General features: G+C 37.5%; 1 protein-coding gene across 2 annotated transcripts in view; it reads left to right on the forward strand.

Annotated features, from left to right (window-relative positions):
* The window catches only part of VRK1 (vaccinia related kinase 1), a 55,115-nt gene extending 42,746 nt beyond the window's left edge, over window positions 1-12,369 (forward strand). For both annotated transcript variants that reach the window (XM_014957398.1, XM_014957399.1), the window contains exon 13: window positions 11,033-12,369. In XM_014957398.1, coding sequence (XP_014812884.1) covers window positions 11,033-11,115 — 83 coding nt within the window. In that variant the 3' untranslated portion in view covers window positions 11,116-12,369. The remainder of the gene's footprint in view (window positions 1-11,032) is intronic.
* The last annotated feature ends 3,220 nt before the right edge of the window (window positions 12,370-15,589 follow it).

Consider the following 15,589-nt stretch of genomic DNA (forward strand, 5'->3'; position numbering starts at 1 on the left):
TATGAAGGTGGGGAAATTGCTTAGCACTTACTGTTGCAGACAAAACAGACTCACCTTAGGGACAACTAATTTAATTTATTGGCAATTAAAATAAATCTGGGTAGTGACAAAGGTAAACGTTAAACCAAAATCTTTCCTTCCCCTTCTCCCAAGTTCAACTTCCTTACTTCTAGACTCTTCTGCCCCATTCCCTGAGTGGTCCAGGATCATGGAGTAGAAGTGTGTTGTGGTCAGTACATAGCATTTTCCCCTTCCTCCTCATGCTTCCCCTGCTCCAGTGTGGGCTCTCTCTCTTGGGCTGCAGTCCTTCAGGGAAACAAGCGTACCACCACCCTGCCTGTCCAGTGGTTTTTGCCTTCTTTTAAATGTTTTTATGGAGGTTCCACAAACAAGTTGGGCTCAACTTTGGCCCATAGTGGGTTTGGTTTGGATCCAGCTGGAATGGGCCGTCAGGCACAGGACAGTACCTGGCCTCTTACCAAAGAGGCCACCCCTTTAGCTGACCCCAGTTTACCAAAACCCTGCTACATGGCCACATATACCCAATACATCCATTCACCTTTAGGAGTTCAAATGCTTTTTATCTTTCATAATTTCTTTTTAGATTAATAATGATTAAATCAAAACATTTAAAGTTTTTGTGTAAGAAACGTATACTCTCCAATTTTATGCTGCCTAAAGCCGGTAGAAATGCTAGGTGATAAAAAATGGTGGTTGCACCCTGTTTTTTTGCCGTCATTTATTCTCTCTTCCATTCTCATTTTTGTCCTCCTGTATTGTCCAATTCACTGTCAGAATATGCTGACTCCTCAGGGCTTCTTCATCACAGTGTGTTAAAGTCAGGCACTAACAGCAGCAGCTTCCAAAACCGAGTGTATTTTAAAGTTGAGAAAAGGATCAGCTATAAGGACAGAAAGTGCTGATGCTACATTTCAGATAATTTGGCATAGTTTCAGTGTTGTCTGAAAAAAGTCATGAACAGGTAGGTAAAGTAGGATTATTTTAAGTCCAAGATCAGAAATCTTCAGTAGATCTGTATAGGGTAAGCTTATTGGTGAGTGTCTAGTCAAACTGTTTCCTGGATCTAATCTCCTAACTCCTTCATATGAACTGAATTCAAGTAATTGCAAAGATATTTTTCCTAAAGAATTTTTGATTGAGACTTTTAAGAAAAGACCAGATGTTGTCCCTGGTGAAGTCGTTTGAAAATAATATAACAGTAGCGCTGGAGTCTACCTTAAAACAAATCCTCTTGTTTAAAAAAAGTTTTGATGGAGTATGGCAGGAAGGGAAAATGTAACATTTCAAACACTGTAATATTATTGGTAAACTATGGATTTATCCTAGTATATTTACTCAAACAGTGTGAGATAAATAGCAGTAATTAAGCTAATGTTCATAGATGGTTTGGGTTGGAAGTGACCTTAAAGATCATCCAGTTCCAACCCCCCTGCCATGGGCAGGGACACCTCCCACCAGACCAGGTTGCTCAAAGCCCCATCCAGCCTGGCCTTGAACACCTCCAGGGATGGGGCAGCCACAGCTTCTCTGCCAACCTGTTCCAGTGTCTCATCACCCTCATTGTAAAGAATTTCTTCCTGATACCTTATCTGAATCTCCCCTCTTCCAGTTTGAAGCTGTTGCCCCTCATCCTATCACTACATGCCCTTGTAAAAAGTCCCTCCCCAGCTTTCTTGTAGGCCCCAAATGTTATCCCAGAAGGTAACACTGCTCTGTTCATTTTCAGCTGTTCACATTATAGAATTTTGACCATTGCAATCAGTAATTATTTCTCTTTTACCTTTTGAATTGTTGACTTCAATTTATTATGAATTTTCTTATCTGTTAGGGGCTGAGAAAGTGTTAATTAGATTGTACTTTCTTTCAAGGGAATACAGTTATCTGATATGATACTGATGTTTATTCATAGTTTTAACACTTTAGATTTTATTTAAGACTTTCTAACAAAATATTTAATACAGCTGACTATTTTTTGGTTGTGATTTGATAACCATGAGCAGAATATACTTTCATTTTATTTTTTATTTTTCTTGGGATTGTAGATTGAAATTCTCATGGATAGAGGTGAAAAAGGAACTTGAGGCATTGCAATCCCAGTGGTAGCATCAACCTAAGCAAAGCTATTTGGGAGGCTATATATATTTTCAGTGTCTAGTGGTTAAAATGAGTGATGGACATAAGCTTAAATTTAAACCGCATCTTGCTAAGTCAACGGAGTTACAGGTGAAATGCTTCTAATTTCACTTCTTTATACTACCCAATTTAATGAATACCAAGTGGGGGCAGTATATCAAACAACTTCAAGTGAAAAGTGATACATGTACTTACTCGTTTTGTTGTCTCCAAATTTGGAATTAATAACTTTACCAATTATCACATGATTCATAAATCTTTGTTGAAGGAAAGGGCAGCTGTTTCATAATCTTACAAATTTGGTGCTTTATATCTTTATATTTCTTTATATCTCTTAATGTAGAAACTGAAGTTTAGTCATACAGGAACGTTTCAAAAGTTCTTAAAATGCTATTTTATTGGTTTCTACATGGCGTAAATATGGCCAGACAGGGGCTACTCTTCAGGTATTCAAACAACGTCTTATGAGTATTTGGATATAAAACAGTGGCAAGAAGATCCATGCAGCCTTTTGCTATTCAGCTGATCAGCATTAACCCCATCTGACTGTGCAGTTTGGCTAATCCAGTCTAAGATAAGTCATCCCAAAAAGCTTCTGATGAGCTGTGCAGCAGTTTGAGTACACCAGGGTGCTCAGTTGCCACAGGGGCTCTGCCAGTAGCCAAATCTGCTGCTGCTGAGGCTGGGGAGCCCCCAGGGCTTGGCGGTGGAGGAAGAATGAATGCACTGGGAAAGCACGGGCATCTTAAAATTCTTACTTCTTGGGTCTGCTCTCCTTGGTTGTTCCCAGCATAAGAGTGGCTGCTTCAGGTGAGTTCAGTAAAGGCCATCTCTTTCAATCGCGTCAGCCATCAGTGTTTCTGGAGCTGTCAAATAAGAGTGTTAGACTTGTCTTTTGAAAAACAGAATTTCAGAAAGCCCTCAAGAAACAAGCTGTGTTGTGCTTCCAAAATAAGATGCACAAAATTTTGTGGAATTCTTAAATCGTCTTTTATTGAAATATAACTGTACCCCATATGCTTTCCTGAAAGCTGGAATTTTAAGAGGTTTTAATATGGATGATGCTGAAGTATTATATTAGTCAATGTCTCTCCACCAGGAAAACTGCTATCAGAGGAGATGATTTCTATTTAAGTGAAAAGTGTTTTTTTCACACTGTTACAGCTCCATTTTCGGTATTAGCTGCCTTTCATGTATGATAGTAAAATAGACAGGCTTGTAAGTGATGATACTGTTAAAGCAGAATACCAAATTTTGGCATACACTGTACGTATCCACACTTCTGCAGGCGTGTACTGTATAATATTAATAGGACCAATATGCTTATTTTTAGTCAGTTTGTATGGAATAGGGAGGCGCTATGGGGAACTTTGGTGAAAATGGCATAAATGCTGGAAAAATAAGAGTTTCAGAATTTGTAGATAATCCTAGGTTCAAAGCTACCAATAGAGATAAAACCTCTACCACTGGCAGTTTTCTTTAATCTTAGGGTTGATGAAGATTGGGTTATAGAAATACAAACTTTTTTTAGAATAGAATTTTTTTACACCTTTTTTTTTTTAAAAAAATTTGTTTTTTTTTAATTGGAACAGTATAGAGAGAAATGCTAAAGTAGATGTGACAATGAAAGTACTGTTTTGGGTTTTTTTCATGTACTTTTTTGATAGGACTGCTAGGGGTAGGAATTGGGCACGTTTGTATTGCTGGATAGCATCTAGCATGGTGAAACCTTAGTGGGTCTTTGGTTACTCCTGCAGTATAAATAAAGAACTACGTGAACAGCTCCGATATGGAAACAGTCGTACTGATGGATTGGTTAGAAGGCATTTCAAAATGGAGGTTTAATAGTATTTCTCAATTAATAGGTACTTAGCTTTATGTTTATTTACATTGCATGGCTTTGCATAAATCAGTATCTGCGTTATTGTCTTAGAAGTCGTTTTTTTTTTCTTTATTCAAGCAAGATTTATTACTTAATGTTGGAATGAATCTACACTTAGGCTTAGTTTTATATTTAGAAAATTACTGGGGTTGCCTTCAAGCATTAGGGGAGAGCAAATCATACGGTATTTTTGAGCTTGTTTATGGTGCCACTTGTTACTACTCCACACCAATGCCCACATTATAGGTGATTTCTGACTCTTAATTTTATATCCTAATACAAACATTTGCAGCAAAACCTGTACTGTACAATAGTTGTAATTGTTATTCATCCTTTCCTTCTTGTGATGGATTTGGTGTTGGCTCTTATCTGTAACAGACTCCAGGAGTAAGCAGGTACTAGTCATAAAACAGTGTATCTGTGGCTGGTCACCGAAAGATCTGTCCCTTTCTCTGCCATTCTTAATCTTCCTTTCCCTGTCTCAGGAATGTTGCAAGTTAAAAATATGAGACTTAACGTGATCTGGTTTTAGAAGTTAAAGTATGTGCTGCTATGTTGTATCTAGAAATTATCAGGAAGATTCAGGTTTTCAGAACTGAGAAATACAGCTCTCAGTTGTCAGAAATACTGACAAATTCGCTTCTGTATTTTGCATTAAGTTTATTCAAAGATGACATGAAGTGATCCGTCTTTTTATGGCCTACCCCAAAATTGTTTGAGGATCTTCAAAAGCTATTTAAATTGGAAGAGGTGTGCTAGGAGGTGATTTCTAAGTATAAATATCCTTAAATATTATGGTTAGGAAGGTTAAAATGAAATAAAATATTAAATAAATATATCTTTGTAGTTCTTCCTGAATAATGGTTTTCCTTGACAATTTGCAGGTGACATTGACTGAGAAGAACCTTGAACACGTGCCGCTTATAATAATAAAGAGACAAAATGAATGTCCAAGATGTAAAGTATGGGAGTGTTCCTGTTTACTCCTGTGTCTGCTTGGAACACAGTTTTCTACTTAGTTTTCCTTTATATTTTAAGCTTATTTCTGTACAATTTCTTCAGAACAGTTCTAGCACTTAAATGCATTTAAAATGTAAATACATTTAAGTTCCTTTTTATACTTCTTGGGACTTTCTTGTGTTTGCTGCTACTGAAAGATATTAAGTTGACACAATACAAAAAACCTTCTGAGGAAGATTTTCCATGATGTAGGGTTTTGTGTAATGACTTTACCTGTAGAACAAAATCATTTAAGAATAAAAGTGATGTCAGCTTTTTTGTTCTTCTGTGACCTGAAGATGTATTGCAGTGCACTGAACAAGTGCTGCAATTCAAACTCAGGTACAAAATTTGTAAGTCAATTTTTTCTACAGGAAAGAAAAAACCCCTGTACTTCAGTGACTCAGATTTTTACAGGGAACTAACCTTTTTCAAGATTACAAGTAATATATTTGAATTAAACTTTATTCCTCCTGCAAATCGCTGTGTGCAGGAGAGGAGAGCTATTTCTAAACACATGCTGCATGTCACTACTGATTTAAGTGTGTATATGCAATTGTGGTTTGGAATGTCTTCAGTAAAGCAATTTTTACAAATCTAAGTAAATCAGTTTCAGTTTTATCTGGAACAATTTTATACTAAAATTTTTAAAAGAACACTCTTAGATTTGATGTCATCTTTGGGAAATACACAGGCGTAAAGTTATCAGATAATAAATTCTTGTGTCCTGATGTTTTTCCATATTATTATACAGAAAAGTATTGACTTCATTTGTTAAAGGAAACAGAGGACTCGGAAGAACAGAGTACCTAAAGCCAAACCCCATCCACAACTTTACAAATTTTCTTTCTTCTTTCTCATTCCCACCCTGTGAGCATATCTTTCCTGGAATTCAAGTCCATATTTCCATTCTTCATATTTCTGAATTTTTATAGAGAGAAGAACTGCAGAGGAAAGAGAACAAGCCAACTAACCAAAACTACTTGTTGCTCTTGCGGTTGCTTCAACAGCTTTCAAAGTACGGAAAAGTTCTTGGTTGAGAAGTGTTACATTACAAGGTTTTATCAACTGTGCAGGGTTCCATGGCAGAGTTGGGAAAGGGCTTGTCAGAGGGCTACGTACTCTTCCTTATTTCATCCTCTCGAAAGAAAAGTAGCTCTTCCTTGGCACCATGTTCAAACTGCCCAAGCTGATTTGAGAATGGTAGACAAGTGTGATGCTTAACTCTCATTAAATGCTGCACAGCCTGGCTTCACTCCCCATTTGTGTTTGTAGCTGGAGTCTTTCCGCTTCCAGCGCTGTTTTTTTTCCTTATTCCTTCCATATGTAAAAAACAATTGGAAGGGTTCCATTCTCTTGTGTCCACTTTTCAGTTTGATGGTTGTAGAAGCCTTTTAAGAGGCAGTTGAAGGAAAAAAAAGTCTCCTAGGGAGTCGTCCACTAAAATGACTTTGTTATTTGATGTGATCAAAGACAAAAGTGACACTGTGGCTGTGGAAGAATTTTGAAGAACCAACAGTCCTAAATTTGTCTCTTTGGAAATTACAAGTCCACAATTAGTTATTAAATTAGTAAGAAAACATATTCTTGGATTAATTCATTGCACTAAGATGTGATATAGTGGCATATGCAAGATCATATCTAGTTGACTATGGAGGGTTTTGTTTGGTCATTGGCCCTCTCGTTCCTACTTCATCACTTCCCAGCTTAACTGTGGCAATTCAGAATGTGTGGCATGAAGTTGCCATTAGTAAAGAAATGTCAATTCTGTCGTAAGAGTGTCCTGCTGTGGGTACACTGGGTCTCTGTACAGAGATGACGTTGTCTCTATCTATGTGGAGACTAGTCTGAGAGAAACCACTTGAGAACTCTCCACCACATGGTCCGGCACTCCAGATTTATTGACCTTTGTTTCTTAAAGTGGTAAACATATAGCAAAGCGTGTGCGGGGGCGGGGGGTTATGCATCATGCACACACACATTAAATTACTGTGTTTTGTTGCTCTGTTTGATTAACATACTTGACTGCATGTGCTTCTTTTGAGGGCAGAAGATGTTAGCTGCAGTGTTTAATGATGATTACTACAAGTCTAGTTGAAGAGCTTGCATAGACTAGAATTGCTGGAACTCTTTGGATATCATACAGACTGGCATGTGCTCAGCCTTTGTCAGGTGTAAATTCAGCATACACAAGTGATGCAGTTGCTGTCCTGCAGCATGCCTGCTGCTAGATATTCTTCACTTACCTGATGTTTGCCAAGAGTATAAAATCTGTATGTAGGTCTGTTTTCCAGTACTCTACTGTATGACGTAACTTGCAAGTCACCATTAACACCTAAATCATCCCTGATTTCATCTGCTGGTTATCTGTGTTTTCATGCTCAGAATATCCCACTGTCCCCATTCCCATCAAAGCAGGCAATTAAGTGGGAAACAGTGAGAAATTTGGGACTTTGGTGTCTGCTTATTTTTACCAAAGAAACTCGAAAAGACTTATGTGTGTTTCTAAAATGGTGCATGTAGAATCGGAAGACAGGGTGAGAAGGGATATCAGGAGGTGATCTGCCCCATACACCGGCCTAAGCACAGGCTTGTCTATTTATATCTGTTAATCCTGATACATGCCAATTTTTTCTTTTAAAACCTCTATGATTAAGATTCTAAAACATCCCTGGTCAGCACCACTTGTAATACTTAGCTATCCTTACTTCTAAAAGGGGTTTGATAAGGCAGAGTATTTTCTTTTGATATTTCTATACTTAATACAAATTTCCTTTAAGTTTATTAATTGTCCTATCTACTGTGGACATGAAAATTGCTCTCATGTTATGCAGCAACCTTTTGAACATTTGATGAGTACAAAAGGCTGCACCATCACATATCTTCTAATTTTTTTCGTCCTTCAGATAAACTAGTTAATTTCAGTTTTTTATATTTTCTTTCGTTAGAGAGCTAGAAACCATGATCACCACTCCTGATTTTTTTTTTTTTTTTATTTTTCTCAGGACTTTCTTGAAGGATAGAGCCCAAAACTATACACAGTATTGTGCTGGGTTTCTTTTGTAAAGTTGCTTTATGATACTGATTACATGGAGAGAATCAGATATCACAGTCAACTTGTCTAGTAATTCCTCTAGAGCCTGTGGGACTCTCTATGCCTCTGCTGAACTTTGTTCCAGTCTCAAAACAAGCTGTGCAGTGACACCATCTGGTTTATTTTTGCCTATATAATTCTTCATTATTTAACTTGCTGTTTCAACGTAGTTCAGTTTAATCTGCTTTATAAAAACCCTCCCCTTTGCTTGCAATAGCTTGCTTTGTGTCCCCATTTGGTGCTGCCCACACAGGGCTTCTCCTGATGTCAGAAACAGGACTGACATTTCTGCCACAAGAGAAGTTTGTGGGGAGGGGGCAATATACGTGATCAGGATAACTAATTTTGAAAATGCAAAGCTTTTTGGTACAGAAGATCTTCAGTTCTGAAATACCCATAAATTTTGAAACTAAACATGGGTTGAAAGCAGTTGTTCTGAGTTTAACATGATTAACACAATCAGATAGTTTAAGAGAATATGCCTGCTGCTTAAGTTTGAAATTATGAGTAAAAGAACCGTGACAAGGATTTTTTTCCTTTTTGTTATGATTCACTTGGAGATTCTCTATGATCATGCAGAAGTCATTAATGCAATAAAGGTAAAGGAAAAGTCAGAGACAGGGTAGCTTTATTCTTCTGTTTGGTGTTCCAGCCTGGGCAACTAGAAATAGGTAAACTCTTACAGAATGAGGAGTTAGTAACATTCAGCTACTTGTATTGTTTGTGACGACCATGAAATTCTACATTCCTGAAATACAAACGTGAAAATCTGATTACCCATTTATTTTTTCTCTATAAACAAGCACCTGTAGTATTTCTTCTTTCATTTTCATATTGACGGTCTTTCTGATAATACAACAAGAATTTGACCTGTCTTGGCAGCATTTGATTGTACAGTCTAGGATTGTATGAGAAGAAAAATCACAGTCAAAAATGGTGAAGATTAATGAAAGGGAAGAAGATCCGGTTATTGTCACTTTCAAGACAAAGATTTCAGGGAAAAATTTCAGAAGGGATAGAGAGGAAAACCAGTACAGTTTGTGCAACTAATAGGATAACTTGACCCACGTACCACTAAGACTACTTAATTTGCAAACTCAGAAGACATGTCTGTTGCTAGAATTCCCAGTTATAGTAGCTGAAATATTTAGTGGCTTTGAAAAGTATAAACTAATTATTGCAGATAAACCATAATTTAGCTGGGAGAAGGAACAATTTACAGAGTAAAGTTACTACTTTAGTTTATGATTCCTGCTTGTATAGCTTTTAGCTACCACTTCTTGTAAAGGTACCAGAATAGGTCTGATTTGTACATAGCAGTTGAGGAGGTGGTGGTGTTTAGCCAGGACAGATACTTCATTGATAAAGCTGCTTTGCTCAATAAGAGACTATCACCAGAGCTGTCCATTGTTTGTGGGGTTTTGTTAAGTGATTTATTAATTAAAGATGTATTGCCTGACAAAATCTATTTGTAGTTTTATGCTGAAGCAGCAAATGCTGGTGGACAAAAAGGGAACAAGAATATTTTTTTTCATTCTCAGTTTCATTTTCAAGAATGAAAAAATTCTTCAAAGTTAATTTTGGTATTTTTAATTTCAAATCAACGTTTTAAGAGCAAATTAAGTATGCAAATTTAAACAACCATGAAAGCAAAACTGTTTGCAATAGTTTGTTGTTTTTCTTGGTGCAGTTTTGGTTCTGGGTAGACTGTTCTTTGCCTCCTTGCTTTTCCCCAAATTTACTCATTGGGCTTGAACGATCAGTGACTCACACTGCTCAAAGGCCGTTGTCTTATGCAAGCAGCTTCGTTCTTAAGGACTTACACAAAACTCAATTTTTTCTTTGTCGGTAATGCAGATTAAGAAGTTGACAGGAACAGCAGAGTTATATATAGTTTTTCAAGCAAGAACTTAAAATACCTAGGCATACTGAGTTCAAAGAGGAAGTCAGGATTAAAAACAAAAACTGAAAAACAAATACTGTGATCAGGAGATAAAAAACATTTCATTGTTATTGCATTTGTGAAAATGGTAGCAATTTTTATTATGTGTAATATTTTTTCTCGAAGTGACTACAGTTGAATGTGATTGACGCAAATGAGCTGCGGTGGGTGTTTTTTACCCTTTTCCCTGCTAGTGGGCAGGAAAGAATCAAAGTGCTGGGAGTTTTTTATTATTGTGTTTAAGTATGGTCCCTTTGAACAACCTGCCTGCCAGGTTTGTTAGGAATCTTATTTAGATGGCACTGTTCGTTACCTTTGTTAATAAAATATTGTCAAATAATACCTTGAAATGTGTAGGTAAAGTGCACGGACAGCTGAGCTGATTTAACAGCTTGACACTGCCAAACAAAAACCTTCCTCTTTCCTATCTGTGTGCCTTCCACCTCCCCTGGTATAAGCTCCATTCAGAATACTCGAAGATGCTGCAACTTGCTGAACTATGAGAATACTAGACCAAAAAAAAAAAAAAAGGTTTTTTGCCAGGTTATGGAGCTGGATCAGTTTAGCACAAGGTCCAAAGAGCACAAAAAATGGCTTAAAACTGGGAGGAATCATAGAACTGAAAGTTGGTGCATGGGGAGGGAGGAGGGATTTAGGATTTGAAGAGGATCTGATGCTTCATCTTTTGGTAGAGGCGAGGTATTATGTTAGCTCAACTCTCTGTAATGCTTCTGTTTGACAAGTGAAGTTGTACATTGTGTTTTTCATGAGAAAATCAGTGCCCAGAAATTGTAGTAAATATTTCTGAGTCCATGTCGTGTGTCCTCTGTCCCCCCACTCATAACTAAATGAATGAGTTAAGTTGATCAGTCCTTTTAAAGATTAAATATATTTTCTTGTGATAAATTTCTATTATTTTATTTTACAGACATTCTTGTCCTTTTTTTTGTTTGAATTGCAGACGCGGTAGCTTCCAGAACCCGGACGATGACCTCACCAAAGTCCAAGAAAGGCACAGCAACCAGAAAGAGAGTCCAAAAGTAAATAATAGATGGAGCAACAAATGAGCTTGCTCTTCAGCTCATCTCTGGGTATTTTTTTCAGTTACTGTAGCACTGGAATTTTCTTCTTTCCTTTTTAAATGATGAATCCTGTAAAAACATGAACTGCTGTTTGTACCCTTTTTTGAAGAATAAGTGTTTTATTAAAATACTCGTATAATTTATGTATACTTTAATACTTATGCAAAATTTTGCCAACTTTGAAGTGAGGATGCATTTTTATTCTTTATATACAAAAATTAATGTCTTAAAGGCAGACTAAAAGAAAGTACTTTTTTCTGCTTTATAATGTAGAAATAAAGCCTTAGTTTTGTTCTGGATATTTTGTAAGGAACAGCGGTGTTGCATCTAATTTCTTCTAATTTTGAGTAAAGTCTTATTGGAGGTCATTTAGATGTACACTGAGATGAAGTCTGAAACATTAGAGACATCCTTTAAATATTTCTCAAGTGTTTGAATTAAGGAGACCATAAGGCAAAATTCCCATCCTACCATTCTAGTTTGTTATAAAATGTGTTTAAACACTTCTTTGAAAGACAGGCAGTGAATTTTAGTTAATTTTTTTTCATAATATTTGTGTTCGTATCATTTTTCCAATTACTCAGAGTTTCTCTGGAAAGGAAGAGACCAGAATTTCAGATATTGGGCCCAGGGCAAAGAAAAAAAAACAACCAAAAATCAATGCCCATTCTTAACACCACCACCCCCTGCTCCCCTCATCAGGCTTTCTTTTTATGTTAGTGAAAAGGCTAGTAAAGTTATAATTATGAACAACTGTAAAGTGTCTAGTTCCAGTGAAAGCTTGATTCGTGTGTGCTTTTCTTTCATAACAAAATATTTTTTTTTAATAATTAAGAAGCATGTAGCATTTCTTAAAAGTACTTCCTTGCTTGGCTTTGAGTCTTTTCTTCAGAGTTGTAAGTCAAAAACTGCAGTGTTTTGTTTCAGTGTACTTTTCCTTTACGTACTGCAAAAATGCATATAATGAGGGCATGAACATCATTCTTATCAGGGAGAGTGCTTTCTGAAGTTTGGCAAACCAAAAGGAATCCGTATGAGCCAGTGGGTAGTGCGTTTGTGTGGATGACCAGTGCTCTGCTTGCTTGGGTAATGTCTGAGTAGCTACTCACTGAAATAAATATGCTGTAGTATAAATTGTTGAATGAATGATGGAGCTATGTTTTGAAAACAAGGAAATCCATTGTTTTGAAATAAAACTGGAATAACATATTTAAAAGACCTAGTTCGTTCTTATTTCTATTCTGACTGCTTTACAGACTCATTTTCCTGAGTATTAGCAAAGTGTGGCTGTCGACTTTAAGCATAGCATTCTCTTTGTTTCAGATGTAAAAATAGGACTGCTACAGCCTCTCTCGTATTTAAAACTCCTCGAATCAGACTATCATTTTAATGACTTCGTTTAATCATTTTGTTCAAAAAGTATGTTACACTATTCTGAAGAACTATTGTCAGGAAAGAATATTGTGTTCTCTTGCTTGTCTTGCATACTCAAAGTTAATGTCATTCTTTTGTACTTTAGTTATTTGACATTTTAATTTTTTTAGTCACTTATTTACTGGTAAACTTCCTTTCTTTACTTTCCAAGTTTTTTTTCCACATTTTCAAGGAGTGTGTTTTCTTTTGACACTACCAAAGGCAGACACGGACATTTCCATATATTTGAGAAGAATGTTTCGAGGTGCAGATTTTGTAAGTCACTCCTACCTCTTCCCACCCCAAAAATGTCCTGGAAAAAGTTTGTACTGGCCAAGTGTTCTGTGAAGAAAAAAGGCTGCTTTCCGTTCTAGGTGAATGTTGTATCAGGGCTTGTCTCTGCTCACAGGAGACTGCAAAACTACAGACCTCACAGGCAAGAATGTCTCTGGCTCCCTGTAAGCTGCGATGGTGTTTAGAGCGTGGGACGGTCGGGATGAGCCAAGCAGAGGGCTGGGATAATGCCCGCAGTGTTCCCTATGTATCACATACAGTCTGTGCTCCCACGTGTGTGTTTTCACTGTTTTGAGAAACAGGGAAGGGGAAATACACCGCTTTAGAGGAGGCGGAGGTTGCAGCAGGATTTTGTTGACATCCCCATTTGAAAGTAAAGCCCCTAACACAAAAGAAGCAAGCTGCCTTTAGACTGCATTTACTGCTCTTGATGACTCCAGTTGTGTGTAAATATTAGAAAACAGCAGGGTCCTGCATTCCAAGAATCACTTGAGCAGTGCCATGAAGACAAGTGTCCTTACTGGTATTGTAGTCATACTCCCAAGCTCTCCTGCTGTTTCTAATCTGTGCGCACAGCCGTGAAAAAACTGGACTGACATTTACAGGCACAGCAGGGAGACACTTGAGTAGGGAATGTTAAAGACTCCGCTACCTATGTTTCAAAGTGGCCACCATACATGATAAATCTTCACAGGAGAACTAGTCGGCACTTCAGTTGATGGTGTAATGAGGATATCGATAATGAAGCACAGAATGCTTCTTTTAGTGCTTGAACATTTTGCAGACAGAGTGTTTATATTTTTTTTTTCCCCCTAATCTAAAATATCTGGAGAGAGAATCAAATTCAGGATGGGTATGAGATATTTTTTAGATTATGCGGATTTGATAATTTTTTACAGGAGTATTTTCCAATAAATTCATACAAAATAATAACCTAATTCGCCGTGTCTGTTGCAGGAAGCATTACGAAGGGGGTCAGTTGCTTTCCTGAGTAGTTTGACAGACTTTGCTCACTGTTTTGTCCCAGTGAGCTGCCAGATTTGGGATGCCATAATACCAGTAATGCAATTAGGTTTTCTGCACGTTGTCTGGTTGACTTCTCAGTTAAGAGTTTCTTTCCCTTTGGGAATAAGACTAGACAGACTGTCATTTGCTATTACTAATTCTGCTTAGCATTATCACTGGAGCTTTTTTGTAATTAGCTATCTTAGTTGGCTCTTAAATTTTAATAGCCAATTGAAGCTACATTTTAGCCAAGTTCCATATCTAAATTGCATTCAGTCCATTAACAAAGTTGGTTAAAAGGCTATTAAAACAAAAGCCAATATATGGTGGTTAGCACTTACATGTTTGCAGCAGTAGCAGTACCAGCCTCCAATGAATATTCCCAAGAAATGGCACTTCCTTCTAGCAAAGGAAGTGCACAAAGAATGACCAAAGTTTGTTTTGGGAACAAAGGCTGATTATGCTGAAAGAAATAAAATTGAAGTGTGTCTTTTTTGGAAGAAGGTGGGAGAGAGAGGGGGGAGATGCGGGAGGGGGCAATTAATGGTTCTGCTCAGATTTGACAGGTTCTGGAAAAGCCAAATAAACAAAGTGATGTTTTTCTCAATTTCAGCTGATCAAAATTATTAGCAAAACCATCTGAAGCACCTTCTGGTGGAATTGTCATCTTGCTGAGTTTAGTTTGTAAAACATCCTGCCAGACATTAAAAAAACTGTAAGCATGCCAGCACATCGGCTCAGAGCACCGCTTCTCTAATTGATAGACCCTATAATTTTCTTTTTTACTGAAGACCATGGCTGGATACCTCAGCCTCCCAAGTAATTTAACGTAGCATCAGCCTGAATTTTTTTATCCCTAGTAGTGCTTGTTTAAATTAGATTTTTCTCCTTTTTTTCTTTCTTAAGGTGTAGACAGGAGATTAACAGCCTTTGGATCATCCTGTGACAAATAATGGCTTTTTCAGACTTTTCTGCTTTTAAAAACCAGCATCTTTACTGTTGTGAAGACGACAGATATTAATACTGCTACAGTTTTAATAGTCTACCAGTTGCTGATGTGTTGTTTCAAGGATGGTTTGCAGTACCCTGTCTGGGTGATGATAGATAAGTATCAGAAGCTTCACTGTAGGAGGTGTGAGGCAAACCCCAGATTATGTCTGCGTAACCAGTGTATACATGCTTTTACCAGCATACACGGTATGCTAACATCTAAATTGGAGTTTCCATAGTGCACCAGTTCCATTGTTAAACAAGACATAGAGCTGGTGCTCACTGAACATGCGTTGGATCCCATCGTTTGTAGCTGCTCTGCAACATCAAACTGTCTGGAGCAGCTCTGTGGCTGTAAGTGCCAGTTCCCTCACCACCCGCGCTGTTTTGGAGGTGCTGGGCTCTTTGCAATGGTGCAGTGCTCAAAGGCTAAAGGAATCTGCTTTGTCTGTCTGAGGATTGATTTTCATCGTGTCCTTTTTCACAGGCAAGGAGGAAGCAGGTGTGGTGGGATCAACAATTTTGGCAGTTCCTAGAGCTCTGATTGGGAACTCATGGATAGCTTTATGCAGGTGCAGGCTAACTCACTTGCATTTTGGTTTTCTTTCCTGGTATTTACAAGTTTCAGCCGCTGAAGATTTAGAAAGGTGATTCCATGAATTCTTTGCTTCATTTTAGGCTTTCTTTAGCTCTGCAGACGATACCTCTGTAGCAACAGTTTGGATTTTTTTTCT

This window comes from Calidris pugnax, unplaced genomic scaffold, assembly GCF_001431845.1.
Source record: "Calidris pugnax isolate Ruff unplaced genomic scaffold, ASM143184v1 scaffold211, whole genome shotgun sequence".
NCBI lineage: Eukaryota > Metazoa > Chordata > Aves > Charadriiformes > Scolopacidae > Calidris > Calidris pugnax.